The sequence below is a fragment of the Cyrtonyx montezumae genome, unplaced genomic scaffold (assembly GCF_038088225.1).
Source record: "Cyrtonyx montezumae isolate F1298 unplaced genomic scaffold, pur_monq_1.0 scaffold_12, whole genome shotgun sequence".
NCBI lineage: Eukaryota > Metazoa > Chordata > Aves > Galliformes > Odontophoridae > Cyrtonyx > Cyrtonyx montezumae.
Window position 1 is genome coordinate 5,784,523 of NW_027071848.1, and position 18,927 is coordinate 5,803,449.

The following is an 18,927-nucleotide window of genomic DNA, read 5'->3' on the forward strand; positions in this document are numbered from 1 at the left end:
CCTCATGTCCTTGAATATATATATTTTACATATAAAATACTGTTTTGGGCATTTGTTACTGCAGCAGATCACTAAGGTTTTCTTCCACACGTGAAACCAGGTCTCATGTCCAGGACACTCCTACCTATTCATGTGAGCAGCAAAAACCAAGTACTGCTGCAATAGCAAAGTACTAATTCACTAGAAAGTAATGGCTTATTCCAAATGTTCCAACTTCTATCTGCTCCCCATTCTTCTTTGCTGCATACCTGAGACATAGCAAGAGACAAACAGGGAGGAGTCTACACACAGAATTACTGGGGAACTAGTCAGTTAAAAGGACCACCCAACTCCTGGATAACCTTGCTTGGCATTGCCAAGCTTGACATAGCTGTAAGAATCTTGGCATCAATGGATGATATTTAGTTCATCCTTCCTCTCATTCTCCTTCCCAGTCATACATCCTGCTAAAGCAAAAAGTTCTTGACAAGTTCAGAACTACTACAAGTAGAAAAAAACTACAGCAGTGGGGTTATTTTTATTGAACTCTGAGATGATCAATTGCAAAGTACAGCAATAAAATCCAGAACTGGAACATTTAACAACAGGCCAAAATGTAGAACAGATTCTCATCATTGTAAGAGTTTGACTTGCAGTTTTTGCAGGACACTTAAAGCTTTAAAATTTCCCTTTAATCAGCAGAAGTGCCTATTCCCTTCCCAGCACACACTGAAGTTCTAAATTGGAGTGACTTCATGATTTCTGAGAAGTAAGGCACTACAGTGTCCTTTCAAAGTACCTACAGATTATCATGGCACTTGCTGTGATGTTCAAGATTTGCCCATAGCAAAAAAAATGCATCTGGTAACAGGAAAATCTATATCCAGTGACTAATAATTACTGCCACTGTTAACAAAATACCTACTGCATTCTAGGTGATCTACTGTTAAAACTCCAGAAAGGAAGCCTACAGTACCCAGTGGAGAGTTTACAGTGTCCTCACCTAGCAAAACTTTTCTCTGATCTGAAAAATGTCATTAAAGCTCATTGTTCAAGCTAGAGAATGGATCTGAACCATCCTCTAAAAATTGGTACATTCTCATTTATGAGAATTTCCTTCTCAAAGGCACTCGATGGAGACCACTGTGTTTATAGTTTTGGAATAGGAGTGGCAGCCACTGCAATGCTTTCAATTGCACATTCATCAGTACCACGACGGATTCTGAAGTAACCACCTTCCCCCCATGAGGTGCCCCAACTGTTCTTGACAATCCAGAACTTCTCACCAGTTTTGGGGTCTTTACCATAGCCCACCAGCAAGACAGCATGATTGGTCAGTTCAAAAGGGTTGAAGTCATCCCGCAGCCCAGTGTGATGGTAGATTCCCTCTTTATAAAACATGAAATCATTATAAACTTCAAAGGCAACAGCCATTGGACCACCCAGAACAAGCTCAAGTTTCATCAGGGCTTCATTGCAAGCTCCATAGAAACCACCAACATAGTGGTACTCAGAAGTGTAGTAGTGATAACAGCTGCGTTTGAACAAGCATGGAGAATCTTGGGCTGTGTAAGGGAAGCAGTCCTCTTCCACCACACCAAAGTCTTGGACATACTTCCCAGCAATGAGGTACGGAAAGCCACCATCACAACCTAAACAAGAAATGTCTGGTTATTCCCTTGGAAAGTTATTTGATATGGAGGATGTTCCCACTCAAATCTTGGAATACTTTCAGATTACAGTACTGAAGACAAGTTGCAATGCCTCCAATTACCCCAATACTCCAGATAGCTGCAGCTAGCTTTCTAAATTACACAAGAAAATTCAGAGCACAGTGGGAACTGTATTACAATGTTCCCAATACATGGACAACCTCCTCATCCACTTGCTCCTGACATCAAGAACAGCAGCTCATTATATGCTACAAAAAAAGCTGTTATAGCATGGGTACTCTCCTCTGCAAATTTCAAGTCTTAGTCATTGCTTTTGCTAATCTCCCCCTCCCCATATGTTTCTTCTCTCCCTGAAGATGCTTTCAGGATCTCAGTTCCTCTCTTTCTAGGCATGCACTGCAACCTAGCTATATTTTCAGCCCCGCTCCTTAGATTGGCCTGGAAGATGAAGACTAGCTACTTAAAATCCAGTAACATCCTTAGCATGGAGCCCACCTCCTCCTGGCTAAGTGCCACCTCCAAAAGCAAAGCGGGTTGACAACTCTAGTATATTTTTAAACTGTCTTTCAGAATGAATAAAGAAAAAGGTACTACAAAATGTAGTTTGCCAGATTATTCTGACAACAGAGCAAAATCATGTATGAGAGGAAGATCTGTAAGTTTTGAATGTACTTCTACAGTGTCATTATTACTGAAAGTTAAGTTTGTATTCACCAGTGTACTTACCCTGAGAATATTGGCTGCAAGATACAACCTGCTGGGGACTGAAGACTGGCTTCTGAGTGTTGTTTGTCAGGATACGTATTCTTGCTTCCAGCATGCCCATGGACGCAAATGCATAACAGCTGCCACACGAGGCTAAAGAAAGGGATAAAAAAACAAAAAACCACCACCAAAGAACAACATGAGCAGTCAGCACATAAACAAGGTGAGTCACCTGCATTCAGGTACCAGTATGACTAGTCTGCATTGACAAGAGTTAAAACCTGACAGACTAACACAGCAATTATAAGTAGAACACTGACAGAGTAAGAACTTTAAACATACATTTACTGCTTAAGCTTGCAAGTAGTTTTGTCCAAACGAGCTTTAGCAATTGTTTTGTTGTTTAAACAACACTAGAGTTATTCTGGAATAAGAGATGATTCTCTACTTTTCAGGATTTTTCAGTAGTAGCATTTAGCATCTATGCAACTCATCCTGAATGAATCTAGAGGGACCTTATTATAGCAGAGAAGCCTCACAACCTACCATCTCAGACTATAACTCTTTAAGGATCACAAATGCTGATGGGCAGTGAACTATTTTAAGTTAACACTGACAAAACTGCTCTGGATTATTTTAACTTATCAATGGATTTAGTGCTGTTAATCTCCTGTTATAATATTGCACCTCTAGAACCACCCCCAAAATAACTCACTTTGAAGAGCCTAGTGGTATTAATATTAAGTTTGATATTGTATATTCATCCCAGTTCCCTTTATTTCCCCAAGGACATCTAATTGTACTCTGGATTTTCCAAGGCACTTGAATTTCCATTCCACTGCCTCACAAAGAGCTAAGTCTCCTACGTTGGGAAAAAAATTTAGTAATGCTTCTAGTTTTAGGCCTCTTCATTCCCTAGGAAGTCTTTATATTTTTATAACACATTAAAAACCTCTAGAAGTAGAATGACATGCATCACAGGGCGGGACAATTACTTGGATGAGGTCCTATTTTATCTGATTGTCACCACAATGCCCAATTTCCCTTTGTTTCCTGACAGTAGGAAAGGCCAGAATTGCAGAGCTATGAAAAGCAGGGAGGCTTAAGGAACAAAACAAAATAGTTTTTCTTGAACTGTGTAGGTGTGTAAAAGCAGAACTATAACAAAAGCAAGACTTTGTGAAATTGCACCTTCACTGAGTTAGATGCATCTCTGAAGAGAAGGGGCAAAATCAGCCCTGAAGAAGAATGCTTTTCACCCAGCAGGGCCAGCTGAAGCAGTGAAAGGTGCCATTGTGCAGTCACAGCATCCAAGAAAGGCCATGCTGCAGAAAACTTTGTTGTGTTTTTGACATACAATCAACACAATCATTTCAATCTGAAATCTGTTGGGGTGGTTGCTATATATAAAATGAAAAGATATAAAATACCTTTTTTTTTTTTAAAGCTCTTATCATAGGGTTATTTGTACAGTTCTTTATGTACAAACTACACTAACAGCAGGAAGTCAGCAGCAGGAGCAGCTGCTTTTCCTGAGGCTTCCTAGAAATTCTCTCCTCCAGATACAATTAAAGCTTCAGCCAAATGAAATTTCACTTGTTCTGCAGGAAAGGGCTGATAGATGCTGAGGAATAATAAGAAGGGGACACAGCATCAAGGAAACAATCAGCTGACCAGACTTCCCACTCATTTTTATCTGCAAAAAAAGCTTGCAGAACTTGGTGGAAATTGGAATTTAATGTAAAAGCTAACAAAATATTTAGGTTTCTCTCCTCTCTTGCCCAGTAAATCTGATAACAAGCAACGGCAGGGCTATCTTCAAGAAGACACACTTCTTGGCTGAAAGATGCCATTACTGCTCTGTAAGCTGCCTGTAAGAATGACCAAAGATAACTGTAGTTGCATGAAGTCTGTCATGTCTCAAGGTATCATACAGAGAACAAAAAATTCTCTTTTAATTCACGTTCAGTTCACAAGATATATTTTAAATCCTTAGATAGAAAGCAGTGACAAAGCAGTGACTTTACAAGCATGTGACATCTGGGACACCATGACCTTTTAATTCATACAACGCTCCCTGCATCTGCTGGACAACATGCCTCCTACTGCTTACAGCCTTCTCCACCATGTCATGTTCTAATTAGTCACCTAATAACCATTTTAAATCAAGAACTCAGTGCCTCAGAAAATCACACAATCTGTGATAAGCAAAATTTAATTGGTGGCTAGTTTTCTTCTGCTGTTGCTTTTCTTTGTTTATTTGCTTTCTGAAAGCCTGAAGGCTAGAATTCTTATTGGATGGAGCAGGGTGCATATTCCACAGACATTTAATATACTCAGCATGGTTACCCAGATTACAGTAAAAAAAAATATAAGCACTTTTGTTACTGGAAGCAGCAGAAGAGTTCTCATGTAGAGAAATCTTGAAGCAACACAAAGGGAAAAAGAAAGAGCTTCAGCCTAAGCATTCCTCAGTTTGGAAAGTAAATCAGCACTTGGGACATTTGCAGTTCACATCAGGAGAAAGTACAGGACTGTTTCTTTCCTGCTGCCATCTTTCAGAGATGTGATGTGACAGCTTGTGATCTAGAACTCCCACGAGCCTATGCTTTTTCTATCAGGATCTAGCAAGCAGAATTTGGCAGAACTAAACTGCAGATATAGGTCCAGTTATATAAGTAAACCCTCCTTCCCCACCAAAGTAACACACATTTTGATTCCCTCAAAGTGGAAACTGGATAATTACCAGCAGGTAGAAATTTGTTTTCAACTAGAACAGGGCAGGCATGCATTAACTGAATGCATATTGGGCTTCCAATATGTAACTGTTTAATTGGGAAACAGAACAAGTATCTCACATCACAATGTCCATGGAAGAGGACACTTTCTGTACATTTACCTATTTTGAACCTATTTTGAACACATGGGACACTATGTGATATAGAGGGGAAAAACTGTTTCTTTCCCCCATTTATCATATACATACTTTTCATAGCAACTGACATCTCATCCTGCAACTAGCTGTTGAAGCAACTGCTGAAGTTCATAAACTGATAAGATCTCAGGGCAATACAGACAATTTTCATGAGTTATTCATTAATGCTACATGATAATTTGCCACCAGCAAGAATTAGAAGAATTAGGTGCACATCAGTTCTGTCAGCACGCAGAAAGCACTTGCACAAAACTTGATAGCTATCCTTATGTAGGGCACAGCAGCTGTTGGCTTTTACTCCAGTAAAATATATTTATATTATATTTTATATAAATATCTGCATATTTATATATTTATATACACATCTGATGTAGGGAACCTCCTTTGTCAGGGCAGCTGGACTCGATGATCTCTTGAGGTCTCTTCCAACCCCTATGATTCTATGATATTGCTAAGACAACAGCACTACCACAGCTACCGCCTTCTATTTTGGCAGCATTGTCAGCCAGGATTCCACAAAGTTTCCAGAGGTTTGTCATAGTAAAAGTGCAATCTATCAACTGTGAGACACTAAATAAATAGGATAAAACCTTATACATAATCTTTACCTTGATTCCGAACAGGGCTGACATAATTGACACCACTCACATTTCTCCAGTCCCAGGATTCTGGTAAGCCTGAAACTTTTTTGAGTAACTCAGGTGTCAGAGGTGCAGGCTTTGGCCTAAAGAGAAGAATACACTTTTAAGTAACAAATAACACTAAGTAAGGAAACAAGTAACAGTCACTTGTCACCTTCCATCTTTTACTGGTTGCATACTAACATGCTAAGCAATTTGAAATAGCCTCCATCTACATTGAGTGAGTGTCAGTCTCAAAAGATTAGTTCCAGCATGATGCAAGACCTACTCAGATCCCTCCCACAGGGAATTGTATTATGAATTATCTACAGCAGATTAGTTCAAAAGTATTTGCTCTAACCAAAAGTGCCAACTCTCAGCAACTGTAGAAATACTCCCACGCAAATCAATTTTCATGTTGTATGACCTTCTTCTAAAAACATACAATTGCCACAGCTTGGAAAGGATCAGTAGCACTCCACTCACAGCACTATCAGAGTGGAAACTGAAGAACCCAAACAAGAAGCAGCCATTAAGAAAGGAAGCTACCTGAAAAATTCCCCTTTTCACATTAATCATGTAATGAAGACCATATATTCATTCTTATTACCAATCTGCCATGTGATCTGCAAGACCCTAAATATACTCTCAGGGTTACTTCACTGAAACTGAGGAATCACTCCACTCCAATTATGGAGGACCTTGGCCACAGGTAAGACAGGTTGCTACAGCAACCAAGGCCTTCTCTTAGAAAATCTTCATCCACACTTAATAATGGAATGCACTTCCCTGCTTTTTAATTGCAATTATGAACTAGCAGAACCACGAAGAAAGCCATGCAGAGGCTGACAGCTATGGCAAGCAAGCAGCTGATGGCTGCAATGACACACCTGTCTACCCAAGACTGTTTCTTCTTCTCTGCACATGTGAGTTCACCAGAAAGTTATTGGGCAAGGTAAGATTAAAGGGGAGGTGACTGCATTTATCTCAATTGCTTGAGAAAGCAGATGTTATGAACAGTTGGCACACCATGAAAGTGAGCTAGAGGACTTGAAACACTAAACATCTACATTATTATCCAAAATCCAGCTAAGAGAGTGAGCACAAAGATGAACATATTCTTTGCAGCAGTGGATACAACTGTTGATGGCAAACCAAAAGGCTCCAGTACCTCGAGGTCCTGGAATAGAGACCCCCAGCTCTTCTTGTTAGTTCTTCCAGGGAAAAATTCTCATATTCCTCATATCTTGTTGCTTTCCAGGACTTCTGGTAAGTATTGATAGCATTTACAAAGTCAGAGTTGTGCACAAAGCGTCTGCTAGAAAGCCTGCAATCAAAAAAACAAAACAGTACAACGAGAAAAAAGACTGAGATTGAAATATAAAAGCATTTACCAAATTAAAGGTGGAGAAGACTGTAGTTCTGGAAAGGCCTTCTACCAGGCAGAAACAAGAAGTCATGCAATATATGATCAAGGCAAGTCTTCTGAAATCTGAAACAGCCCATAACTCTCAAGATATAATCAGATATGCTAGTTCTAGAACTGGGCTTAAACAGAAAATGCAGGAAGACACAGACTGAAGGAGCATCTGTGTGATGTGACTGGCACAACCTCCCATCTCTGTACACTCAAGGTTTATTCAAACATTATCACTGGCATTAACTTTATCTCCAGTCACAGGATCTAACCATGCTGATTGAACCCGCTGAAACCTGAAGCAAAGTTGCCAAACGTTTCACCCAGCAAAACATCATTTCCATGTTGCTTACCCTCCTCTAGGTTTCTGGAGAGGTAGCTGGTTTATGTGAACATCTGAGGAAGATGAAGAAACCTTGTGTCCAGTGAAGCAAGCCCAATTATGGCCAAGTACATCATGCACCCATCCTGGCAGAGTCTCATTACAGTAGCTGGTGACATTCTGGCCTTCTTTTTTATACTGTAACATAAAGAGGTTATACTTTTATTGAATACAGGCATTTCTCAGCATAGCAATAGTCCCTACCTACCCAGATGCTTCTTCTTCTGTTTCAGAGAAAGCGGCCAAACATTCTAGATCAACTCACTTAATGCTTTCTTCTGAAATTAAACATCAAGTAAGCATTAAGCAGATTAATGAAAACAATCTTCATCAACTTGATGAAGAACAACTGGACTGTGACTAGCATTTATAGCAACAAACCATGTATTAGTATTGGTATTAATTAATGAGGTAATTCTTTGAAGTTACTTTCTAGATAATACTTTCTAGATAAAGAGTAAAAGACACCTTAATATTTAGCCTTCCTTCCAAGGCCTCCGTGGATTACTGCACCATATCTATAACTATTAAAAAGCAACAAGACTGCTGTGAATGCTAAAAGAAGCCAAGACTTGAAGCAGTTAGAAAATCAAATACAGGGAGGATGGCATGTTTCTCACATAGTAACATCTCAGGGAAAACTATATTTGAGCATTTCTCTTTCCACAAGACAGAGCAGTAGGTGTGATGTCTTGCAACTGCTTGAAACCTGAGCTGTGTGGTAAAAGAGAATGAAGAATCAGTTTCACCTCAGCTATCAAAACGAGACTAAAAAATTATGATCCATTGAGGGTAACTCATTAGAAATTTGGGAGTGGGTGAGGAAAGCATTACTAAAAGCTCAAGTACAAATTCCTAACAGATTTGATGAAATCTGTCTGCATAGCACGTGTATGGGAACTGCTGAAACACTGATTGGACACCTGAGGTGAGCACCGAGTCAGCCATGGGGCCACAGGTGGAGGTGATATACCTGTGTGATTGGAAGGGGTGGAGCCTGGCTCCACCTCTCCCAAACCCCATTTAAGGGCTGACCACCAACAGGAAAGGAGATCCCTCCTACGTGGAGTCCTCTGCGAGCCTTGTCACCTTAAAGGTGAGCCATCTTCTTTTGTGTATTATTTGCGTACTATCTATATAGACCTACTCAAGTATACCATCATCTATACTATTTCTTTTGAAATACCATCCTTGGAAGTTATTCACCCCACAGCATGGTTTACAACAAACACTATAACCACCTGCATGAAAAATTCCTGTTAAGCAATTTTTTGACAGTAAAATGTCAGGGCTGAAAAGTTTTTATATTCATCTTCCAAGGTTCAAATTTTGCATTAAGTTACACAGGAGACTGAAAATTTGCACTACAAAAGCTTCAGCTTGACTCTTCCAACCACAGATTAGTTCAACAGAATACAAGCTCCCTAAATCAAGAATACTTCATTAAATACCATCCAGCTGTTGCAGATGTAAAACTGTACATAGATTCTGTAACTGTGTTTCAACAGAATGGTGCTCATACCCTCTTCAATGAAAAGATTGGTGCCTTGCAGGGATGCCTCTAACCAGATTTAACTAGACTAAGCACAACCACTCTGTATGAGAACTGGCCTTGCTGGCAAAAACAGTATGATTCATGTTAGGGAAATCAGAAACTTGTGAACAGGTAAGAAAGAAAGGGTAGAGGCCTCATTGGACACAGCACTGCAGCACACTCAGGCTGCCATTCCATCTTTTTTACAGCTACTGCTCTCAATGTTCAGCCCATAAGCCTACTCAAATTCTAGGAGGAGGATTACCATCTACATTAAGCCTGATGGAAGGATTTGCCTCTCATTTCTCATAAAATTTACAAGCACGCCTATGCATTATAACATCAAGAGTTCATTTTAAACTGGAATAGGAAAGCAGACACCACCCTGTGCAAGCATATAAAAACTGAGACTATCAGAACAAACTGCTATGCTGCTACCTTATATAAAATGCAAGAAGATAAACTACATCTGCATTTCCTCAGCTCCAAAGAATATTCTGCAGTTCAGAGATTTATCCTTTCACACTTACACTTCAGGAGAACAGCAGGAGCACCTTGCTAGTTAAGCATGTTCGGCTAACACAGAAACAAACTTTCAATTGATTTGCAGAATTGAATAGCACTAGCAACTCTTAACATTTAGATTTCAGCAACACTGAGTAAAAACATACTCAGACTTCTTTTTTGTAACCTCCTGAAACTTAAACCTTAATTATTGTCAGCTGTCATTTCAAATAACAGGTGGTTATTTCATCAATGAAGACCCTAGTTTTTTAAATAAGACTTGATGCACTGGGAAATGGGAGAAAAGCTGCAAGAGGGAGATGTCATCAAGTGAGCCTGGAAGAGATTAGTATGTACAGTCTGACAGGGCTTACTGTACTGAAATACTCTATGATCAATTTTCTTCCAGCTGAAATAGCACTAACATTTTAACATGAGAAGAAAATCCAAACTTCTCTTTTTTTGTTGCTCTGGGGCTTTTTTTTCCTTTTTCTTCCTCCCCCCCCCCCCCAACTCAAAAGTTTGAAGTAATATCACTTAGTTTTAGGGACAAACTGTACAATTTTTGGGATCGCTTTCCATGCACTAGCCTTAACAATAAGTAAATACTGCAAGAGACATGATATAATCAAAATAAATAAGTTTCAATCTTCAGTTCATTCTAGCTTTTCATGCTGTGCTACTGCAAATACAACAAAGCCACTTTAAAGTCTTGTAGGAATTCTAGAGGTATTCAGAAGCATCTAGAAAATACATTAAAGCTTCTGCCAAGACTCAGTGCAGCCACCACACATCCAAGTTCAGTATAGTACAGCAGGAGACATTAAATATGGAGCAATCTCAGAAAAGAAACAAGTTGTCCTACTGCATACAAGCAGCAGAGTAACCGTAACTTGTAACAAGGATACAAAAATGCAGTGAGAAGCTGCATTTTAACTTGGCAAGCCTAGACAAATCCACCTAAAAGGACAGATAGAAATTAAGCACTACTAGAGCTTATTCACTTCAGCCATAAAGCAATCTAAGTGAAAAATATTCATTGAAAAGCTCACCCAAATTACTCCTTTGTGGAAAGCTGTTGTTCTACCTGGGCACTAATGGACAAACAAGTAACTTGTAAAGTCAGTGAGATCTTACAATAGCTGAAAGGGCCCAGTATGTCACTTGAACAAGACTCCTAATGAAGAAACCTAAAGGAAACATGAACTGTCAATTAACAAGATGTGTCTATAGCCACATTATAAAGTAGCTCAGCTAGAAATACTTTAGACAAAATCTCATCATTCTTTTTAGTAATTGTAAGTTCATTTCTGCTTAATGTTGAATTAAACTGGAAGTTCAGCTAGCACCAACTGAGCCCCTGTGCTTGAAACACATGTATTAGCTGAAATACAGCTATTCATTTATGTGAAATATAGCTGTTTCATCTCTCCTCAATGGCTGAATGAACATCACAGTAGATCAATCAGGATAGTTTATCTGTTCTGTCATGGTAATAGGGTTTTAACCACATAATTTAACTGTAATGAAACAGAAGTTTGTGAGATCTTAAACAGTGAAGGCTTTCCTGACAAGTATGAGCTCACAGCCATGAGAGGAGACATGCAAGGCTTTCTGGTATGGCTACTCCTTCAGAGGAGTCAAAGTCTGAGGATTTTATCAGAGCATTTTTTTAAAATGTCATAATAAAATCACATAATTTTATGATTCTGTAATAATATACATGTATTTTTATTATTCCAAATATCTGTACTTGAAAGAGAAAAACTTTCTAATTCTCTGAGGTGCTAAAAAAAAAAACAACAAACAATTCAGCTTTTCCAAAATGACTCATCAGCATGAAATCTTTCTTCTGGAAATCACCACAACTGCTCCAAGAAAAAGCAAAGAACGTCAATCCAGATTCAAGTGGTAACTCCAGAACAGCGTGTAAATTGCGAAGTTATTTCAGGGAGAAATAAGTCATTTTACGAAGTAGCAAAAGCAATATGCAACTAGAGAACTAATGTTTTAATAGAGTATCTTCTTTCTGTCAAGCAGCAGCAAGCACGACGATATTTCTTCCATTCCATGAATTCCAAAGGCACATGGTCTATTATTTACCACATCCTAAACAGTGATCAAAGCTAAGCAATACTGTTAGAGATTGCCTTCTACAATTTCCTCTTACTCCACTTCCAGGAAGTCCTTTCCCATTACCATGCTACTTCAGCCCATTCTACTAGATTATGACCAACACCAAACAAATGAATTCTGCTACAATTAAATTACTTTCAGGTGTAAATGATGTATTTTAACCAATAAGCAGCCATTCCTTAAACTCTAAAGTGTGCATCAAGTTGAGCATATTATTTTCCCCTAGAACCTTTACAGTAGATGGCAATGGAATTGATCCTAGAAGAGTGCAAACTGCATTTGATAGAAATAAAAAATATTAAGTCCTGATAAAAACTGAAAATGTGTTTTTCTATTTCATAAGTATTGCAATAATTACTGTATTAAAGTAGACATACATCACAAAAGTTGAAGTTCTTCCTTACAAACAGACTGACCAAGTTCACACTGACAATTGCACAATAAGTTTTGTAATGGGCAGCATTACAAATTCTTGGTCAACAAAGTCAATGAGTTGTTTGCAGAAAGAAACGAGAAAGAATTACTTACTAATCACTGTGATATTTCCTCATGCTTCTTGGTAATCTGTGGTTTCTTTTACAGCAATAATATGAACAAAACATTATACAGAAGGTAACCAACTTGGGTTCTACTCTCTCCAACTTCTAAGGAAATAAGTCTTCAGTGTAAGCTGTCTTGCTGATGAAATCCTTACTACCAAACACCAGCCCAAACTAGCTTGCTGTGTCTGAATACCAAAAGCAACTGCAAAACTAATAACAAACCCATTTATTTACAAATGGGTTTCATGGTCATGAAATGCAAGATATCGCGCCCTGCTACTTCTCAGGCAGATCTGACTCACTCCATTTTTGAGTAACACTTTGAATCAGATGACCTCCACAAGTTCCCTAGAAGCAAGTTCTTCTTATGACATTTTATCACACAATAACCTGAGTTGAAAGGGATACACAAATGTCACCGAGTCCAACTCCTGGCTCCCATCTGACAGGGAGGTGACCTGAGAGTTGGATCACACGAAGGAGCACTGTTCAAACACTTGTTGAACAATGAGAGACTTGGAATCACAAACACTTACCAGGAAAGCCTGTTCCAGTGCCCTAGTACCACCTCAGTAAAGAACTTTTTCTAATATCCAGCCTGAACATTGCCTGACACAGCTTCATGCCATTTCCTAGCATTCTATCACTGCCCACAAGATACAGAAGATCAGCCTCTCTCTTCTGCCTTTTATAAGGAACTCAGACAGCAATGAGGTCACCTAGCAGTTTGTTCTTAGCTCAAGATGGTTGCTCTTATTTGAGCACATTCTAGTATTTTTATACAACGTTTAACAGTTCTCCTGCATATTGATAAACGTTGGTTTGCTTAACAATAGGAATTAATACATTAGTTTAAGAACCAATATATTAGTTTAGCAAAAGGAATCCATAAGTGATAGATCTAAACTTCCCACTTCAGCTTTAGTGGGTGAACAGTCCTCTTTTTCCTCAGTAATTCAGCACTGGGGACATAATAGAATACTTTTATTTTCTGCCTCAATGATTTTCCCTCACAAGAAGTACTGGAGTCACAATAAATACTTTTATCTTTTACCTCAAAATGTGCAAGGATGTTTTCCTCAGGTTGCACATACTTTGTTTTTTAAAAGTGATCCACTATGGCCTAATAAGCAATGGAAATCTCCCAAACTGGGGAAAAGTGAATGAATGTGAGTCAAAGTGATGATGCTGATGGTGAAAAAAGGGGAAGAAGTAGATGGGTACTTAACCACCTTAAATACCACTGAGCATGCCCAAAGGGACATCAGCACATATCTATGAGTCCTTGAAAAAGAATGAATATGTAATGTATGCCAACGTACTGACTATGTATGTCTTAACTGTATAAATGTAGAATCTGAATTCTGAGAGGGAGTGTTTGCTTGTCAAGTCACCTGGTGTGCATCGTGAGGAATAAAGGAATGCTGCTTCCTAACACCACACTGAGTTAGAGCTTTCTTCACAGATTTCAGATGACAGTATTAAAGCTCTTACGTTTCCACAAGCAGAGATAAAAACACCAGATTGGTACTTAGCTGTCATTTGACGTGGTTCTCACCTTCTAGAAAGATATTCTACAATGGAAAGCCTTCACAGACCTAAAGCTGCCTTCAAGTTGGTGCCAAACAGCTCTATAGTCTGGAGTAGGTTGTTGTTTCTTTGATTAAATTCATCACATTCAATAATTATTTTGACTCAACTGCTCATTGTAGTGGTTTGTTAAACACTTCTGCATTTAAATGTGAAGTATCAGTCTAAGGATCCTCAGCCTGTCAGCTCAAACTTCCTTCTCCTATGATGTCCTTGGTGTACTTATTTATGCCTGCTGAATTCCACCTGTTATAGATGACAAAGCCTGAGTTCTGGTACAATACTACAACACGGAACAGTCCACTATCCTCACAGAAGCATTAACTCCTTTTATTTTTGAGGTAGGCACTCCTACTGGAGGAAGCCTTGCAAGAACATCACTACCTGAGAGGTTTCAGAGACAATTTTGCCCTCTTTTTGTTGTCTGCAGTTTTTATTGCATCACCTGCCAAACCTATGAGGCATGTGCATCTTGGTTATTTAGTGTCACTGCTGTATGATGATGAGAGCACAATCAGCTATTTATCTCAAACTCTCTTCTGCCCTTTCTCAAGTATAAAATCCTGATTTACGCAGAAGCACTGCTATCTTAAAAAGTTTGATATGTAAAAAACTAAACCATTATCACTGTCAATCTTTTAAAACCTACACTGTCCTTTCTTTTTAACTTAAGTGGACTCCCATAGGTAGAGGAAATTACAGCTTCGTCAGAGCCTCACGTATCATTTCAGTTAGGACTACGGTCCTCTTGGAAGAGAAGATCACTCACTTTTCTTAACATCTGAAAACACAGGCTTCAAAATAGCTGCCCAAGGAAGCTGATTTGAAACAAAAGTCATTACATTATCATCCTTACTGGCAGCTCAGGTTCAGAGGTTCTATACTAGGACAAGGCCTAAGTGTTTATTTTTTATTCATCTAAAACCAAACAAAACTAGAGTTTATAAAACAAGTAAGAGATGCATTCACTCCTCCTGCTGAGGACTCCACTCAGTGCCTGAGCAGTCCTACTGTACAGAACAACCATCTACCAAAAAGATGAGTCATCCCACACATTGTTTCAAGCCACCCTTCAGATTCATCAGCTTAACAGAGTACCCCTCAGCAACTAACTGGGTCTTCTGTCTGCCCTGCCTACCAGCTCTGTTTTCAACTTGATCTGAAGTCATTAACAAGGACTGGAAAATTAAAAACAAGAATAATTAATGAAAAACAAACAAGCAAACAAACAAACAAAAACTATCCAAGGGGTAGGAAGGTTCCTTAAAGATTTAAGGCTTATTCTAGTATTAAATCTCAAAATCCTTCAGCTGGGAGATGACCTTTCTCAAGTGAACAGGGCATATTTCATGTATCTGAGAAGATCTTTAAAGAAAGATAAAAGCAATTATGTCTGATATTTCACTTGAGTGCAAGATGTCAGAAAGAAAAGTGAAACAACTCTTTCTCCTAAGCCTCTGGGAGAGATGATTTCATGAAGGCTTTTAACAACTGCTGTAAGCATACCCAGAAGCAAAAGCAGTAGCACTGTTAAGAAATGTTTCAAATACTACTTCTGCTCTCCTCTCCTCTCCCTACCCAGCAAAGACCATTTTTTGTCTTGTATTTAATGCAAGAATGCAGCCCTTTGGTTATACAGGCAAACCCTAAAGGTGAAAAAAAAACAAGTGTTCCTACTGCTGTACTGTGGCACTCAGTAAGTGAGGAGAAGGCCAAGTACAGGCCATTTCAGCAACATTCTGTGATGCAGAACACAAGTTAACTCACCTTAAAAAACGCAAACCACTTGTAGTTGTTTAGTACAATTTCAAAGCCTTGATTGTAAATCAAAGTGAAGAAACCAAAATTGCCCAGGCTATCCTGAGCCACATCTAATTTCTGAAGATTCACAAGCACTGTTGTTTCCACAGGCCCTGAGAAAAGAAAAACATTGTAAAGAAGAGACTGAAGTGTAAAAGTAAGCATATCGTATTTATTTTACTACAAAAGATGCTAAACAACACTCTCTGAATAAAGAGACCAGCAAAAAAGACATCAAGTAAATACACCACAGGGACCTCACTTACCTAACAGCGCATCTTCATGCTCATTTTTCCCACATTAGACAATATTTGCACATTTAATTAGCCACAACAGCAGTACCAAACATCTGTTGCAAGAAAGCATCAGCTTATTTAAACATAACTTGTGACACAACTCAGACACTGTGTTTACAGTGACAAATTTTCCCTTAAAACACCTCATTTCAGGTGTTGGCCACCACACCACAACCTGAATCTTCGTGGCAAAACTTAAGGCCTTTACCTCCCATCCTATCACTGTTACCCCAGAAGAGGCCAACCCCCACCTTCCACAGCCTAATTTCAGGGAGTTGCAGAGACTAATAAAATCTCCCCTGAGCTTTCTCTGTTCCAGACTGAACAATCCCAGATCCCTCAGCTGCTCCCAGTAAGCCTTGTACTCTAGGCTCCTTGTAGCTTCGCTGCCCTTTTCTGGGCACACTCCTGGGGCCTCAGTGTTTTTCTCACAGTGAGGGGCCCAAAATCAAACACAGCAGTTAAGTATGGCCCTAAAAGTGCTGAGTACAGAGGGGTGATCACCTCCCTGCTCCTACTGGCTGCAATTTTTCCTACGCAAACCAAGATGCCATCAGCCTTCCTGGGCACACAGTTGGCTTACCTTCAGCTAGTGGCCCACAAACACATTAATACTCTGAATCCTAGCAGTACTAACTGCACCTCCCATATTCCTACCTGCCTGGTCTAATCAATCTAACACAGACAGCTTAGATGCTATGTATTAACTACTCAACAGACAAGCAAGAAACAAGTAATAATTCCTCGCTATTTCTCCCTTCAAAGAAATGCTACTTTTGCCTGCTGAGGTTATCAGGCTCACTAGAAGCAAGCTCTCAGCCAAGTATAACCCCTGAGAGGTGAGTTAACAACAACACATCTTGCTGCTGTCAGGAGAGGCTCAGTCCTCCTGAGCAACTGGAACTGCGAAGAAGCAAGTCTGTATACGAGGAAAAGAGCTAGTTGAACCAAAAAAAATACACTAAAACGAAAACAACTGAAGTGCAATAACAGTGACCGCTACGGTCACCCAGAGAGCTGTATCTCACACAGAGCTAAGCAGGCACAGCACACAGCCACATGCTTCCTGCCCACCGGTTTTGGTTTCCCGGCACCGAACGGCAGCTCCCTCCCCCCCTACTCCCATCAGCTCACGGGGACCCCCACCCCGGGGCCACACGGGGAAAGGGAGCAGGACAGGACCGGCTCTCACCCTCCTGTGAGCAGTTGCCGTGTCGGCCGCCAGCCCGCCATACGCGGAGCTCCCACGCGCCCAGCAGGTCGGCGAAGGAGCAGTTAGCCGGCGTGTCGGCCCGCAGCTCCGCGGGCAGCATCGCCAGCACCACCGCCGCCGCCGCCGCGGCGCACAGCACCCGGCCCGCCATGACACCGCGCCGCCCCCCGCTGCTGCTGCCGCCGGAATGGGCCCTGCGGCACCGCCGCCTCCACGCCCCCGGGTCTAGGCCTGGGCCCGCCCCGGAGCGGTGGCCCTGAGCCGGGCGGGGCCGGGAGTCGGCGCCTGCCCGCTCTGGGGGGCTGGGCAGCGCTGAGGTGCGTGCCTGCCTTGCAGAGCGTTTCCTTCTTGTTTAAAGCATCTTCTGCCCCAAGAGGCGTCTTTGTGTCTAAAAGGAGTCCTTCTCCTTCCCAAAGGACAGCCTGCCCTGCAGAGTGCACGTCCCTCACCAAAGGATATCGCTCCACAAGATAGCAGAGAATCATTAAGTTTGGAAAGACCTCTAAGATCATCTAGCCCAACCGTCAGCCCCACCATGTCCACTAACCCATGTCCCTCAGTCCCATATCTCCACAGTTCTTCCACATTCTACTATCCAACCCAGACCTCCCCTGGAGCAACTTCAGCTTCTCTTCAAAAAGGTGTCCCTCTACCCAAAGGACAGACAATTTCAGGGTGGATATTAGGAAAAAATTATTCCCAGAAAAGAGTGGTGAGGCATTGGCTGCCCAGGGAGGAGGTGGAGGTGCCGTCCCTGGAGGTGATCAGGAAATGTGAAGATGTGGCACTGAGGGACATGATTAGTGGGCATGGTGGGAGTGGGCTAATGGTTGGACTAGCTGATCTCAGTGGTCTTTTCCAACCTTCATTATTCTATAAATTCCCCAAAGTGCCTCCTGTTCCCCAAAGTCCATCTAGCTCCCCAGGCACTGTCCTTATTCCAAAGAACATCCTCCTCTGTCAAAGACAGTGTTGTTTCCCAATCCCCTTCACCAAAACCCAAGCCAAGGCCTCTGCATTCAGAGAAGTCCCCTGCAAAGAGGATCTGATTCCTGGTTTGCTTAGCCAAGTGCCATTCAGCTGTGGAGAGAAGGCTGTCCAGAACATATTTTAGCTGCACAAAGTGACTCAAGGTTTCTGCAACAGCTGCACCCCACTTCCAGGAAACCATGTGGCTGCACAGGGTGTGGGACCCCAAAAACCTGTGGCAGTAAACCTCATCACATAGCCTGCGAAGGTTTAGAAAATTCCCCCAGAAAGTGGAAGACTTTTTGAAGTACAGGTTTGCACAGGAACGATGTTGTTGAGATGTTCCCCTGAGCTGTGAGTGCAGCTGAGCACAGCACAGTGCATGACTAAGTGTGCATGGGAAGGGGTTCTTCTTTCACTGTCTCTCCAGATTTAAAAAGTCCATGCTTTCACATCTTGAATGTTATGTATACAGTTAAAAAGGCTAAAAAACTGATGAGTAAATATACCTTTGTTAGAAAGAGTTGTATATAAAAGCTCCTTTCAGGGGAGAAATAAATGCCTAAATTTGCTGTGAAAATTGTGTACTAACTTAACTGTGGATATAAATTAAAAACAATTTTATTAAACTG

General features: G+C 40.7%; 1 protein-coding gene across 1 annotated transcript; it reads right to left on the reverse strand.

Annotated features, from left to right (window-relative positions):
• Positions 1-498: 498 nt before the first annotated feature.
• Positions 499-17,518, reverse strand: CTSC (cathepsin C). Its single transcript, XM_065729959.1, has 7 exons — positions 17,306-17,518; positions 15,785-15,930; positions 7,683-7,849; positions 7,084-7,239; positions 5,901-6,016; positions 2,379-2,510; positions 499-1,631 (listed from the first exon to the last, which is right to left on the reverse strand). The coding sequence occupies exons 1-7, from the start codon at positions 17,475-17,477 to the stop codon at positions 1,129-1,131; spliced, it is 1,392 nt and encodes a 463-aa protein (XP_065586031.1). The 5' UTR covers positions 17,478-17,518; the 3' UTR covers positions 499-1,128.
• Positions 17,519-18,927: the final 1,409 nt, after the last annotated feature.

Coding starts and splice junctions, on each gene's coding strand:
- CTSC (XM_065729959.1), bottom strand. CDS start 17,477: ATGGCGGGCCGGGTGCTGTGCGCCGCGGCGGCGGCGGCGGTGGTGCTG. Junction 7,850..15,784: donor AGTGGTTTGCGTTTTTTAAG/GTGAGTTAACTT, acceptor TTTATGTTACAG/TATAAAAAAGAAGGCCAGAA. Junction 2,511..5,900: donor CAGCCCTGTTCGGAATCAAG/GTAAAGATTATG, acceptor CCCTTTCTTTAG/CCTCGTGTGGCAGCTGTTAT.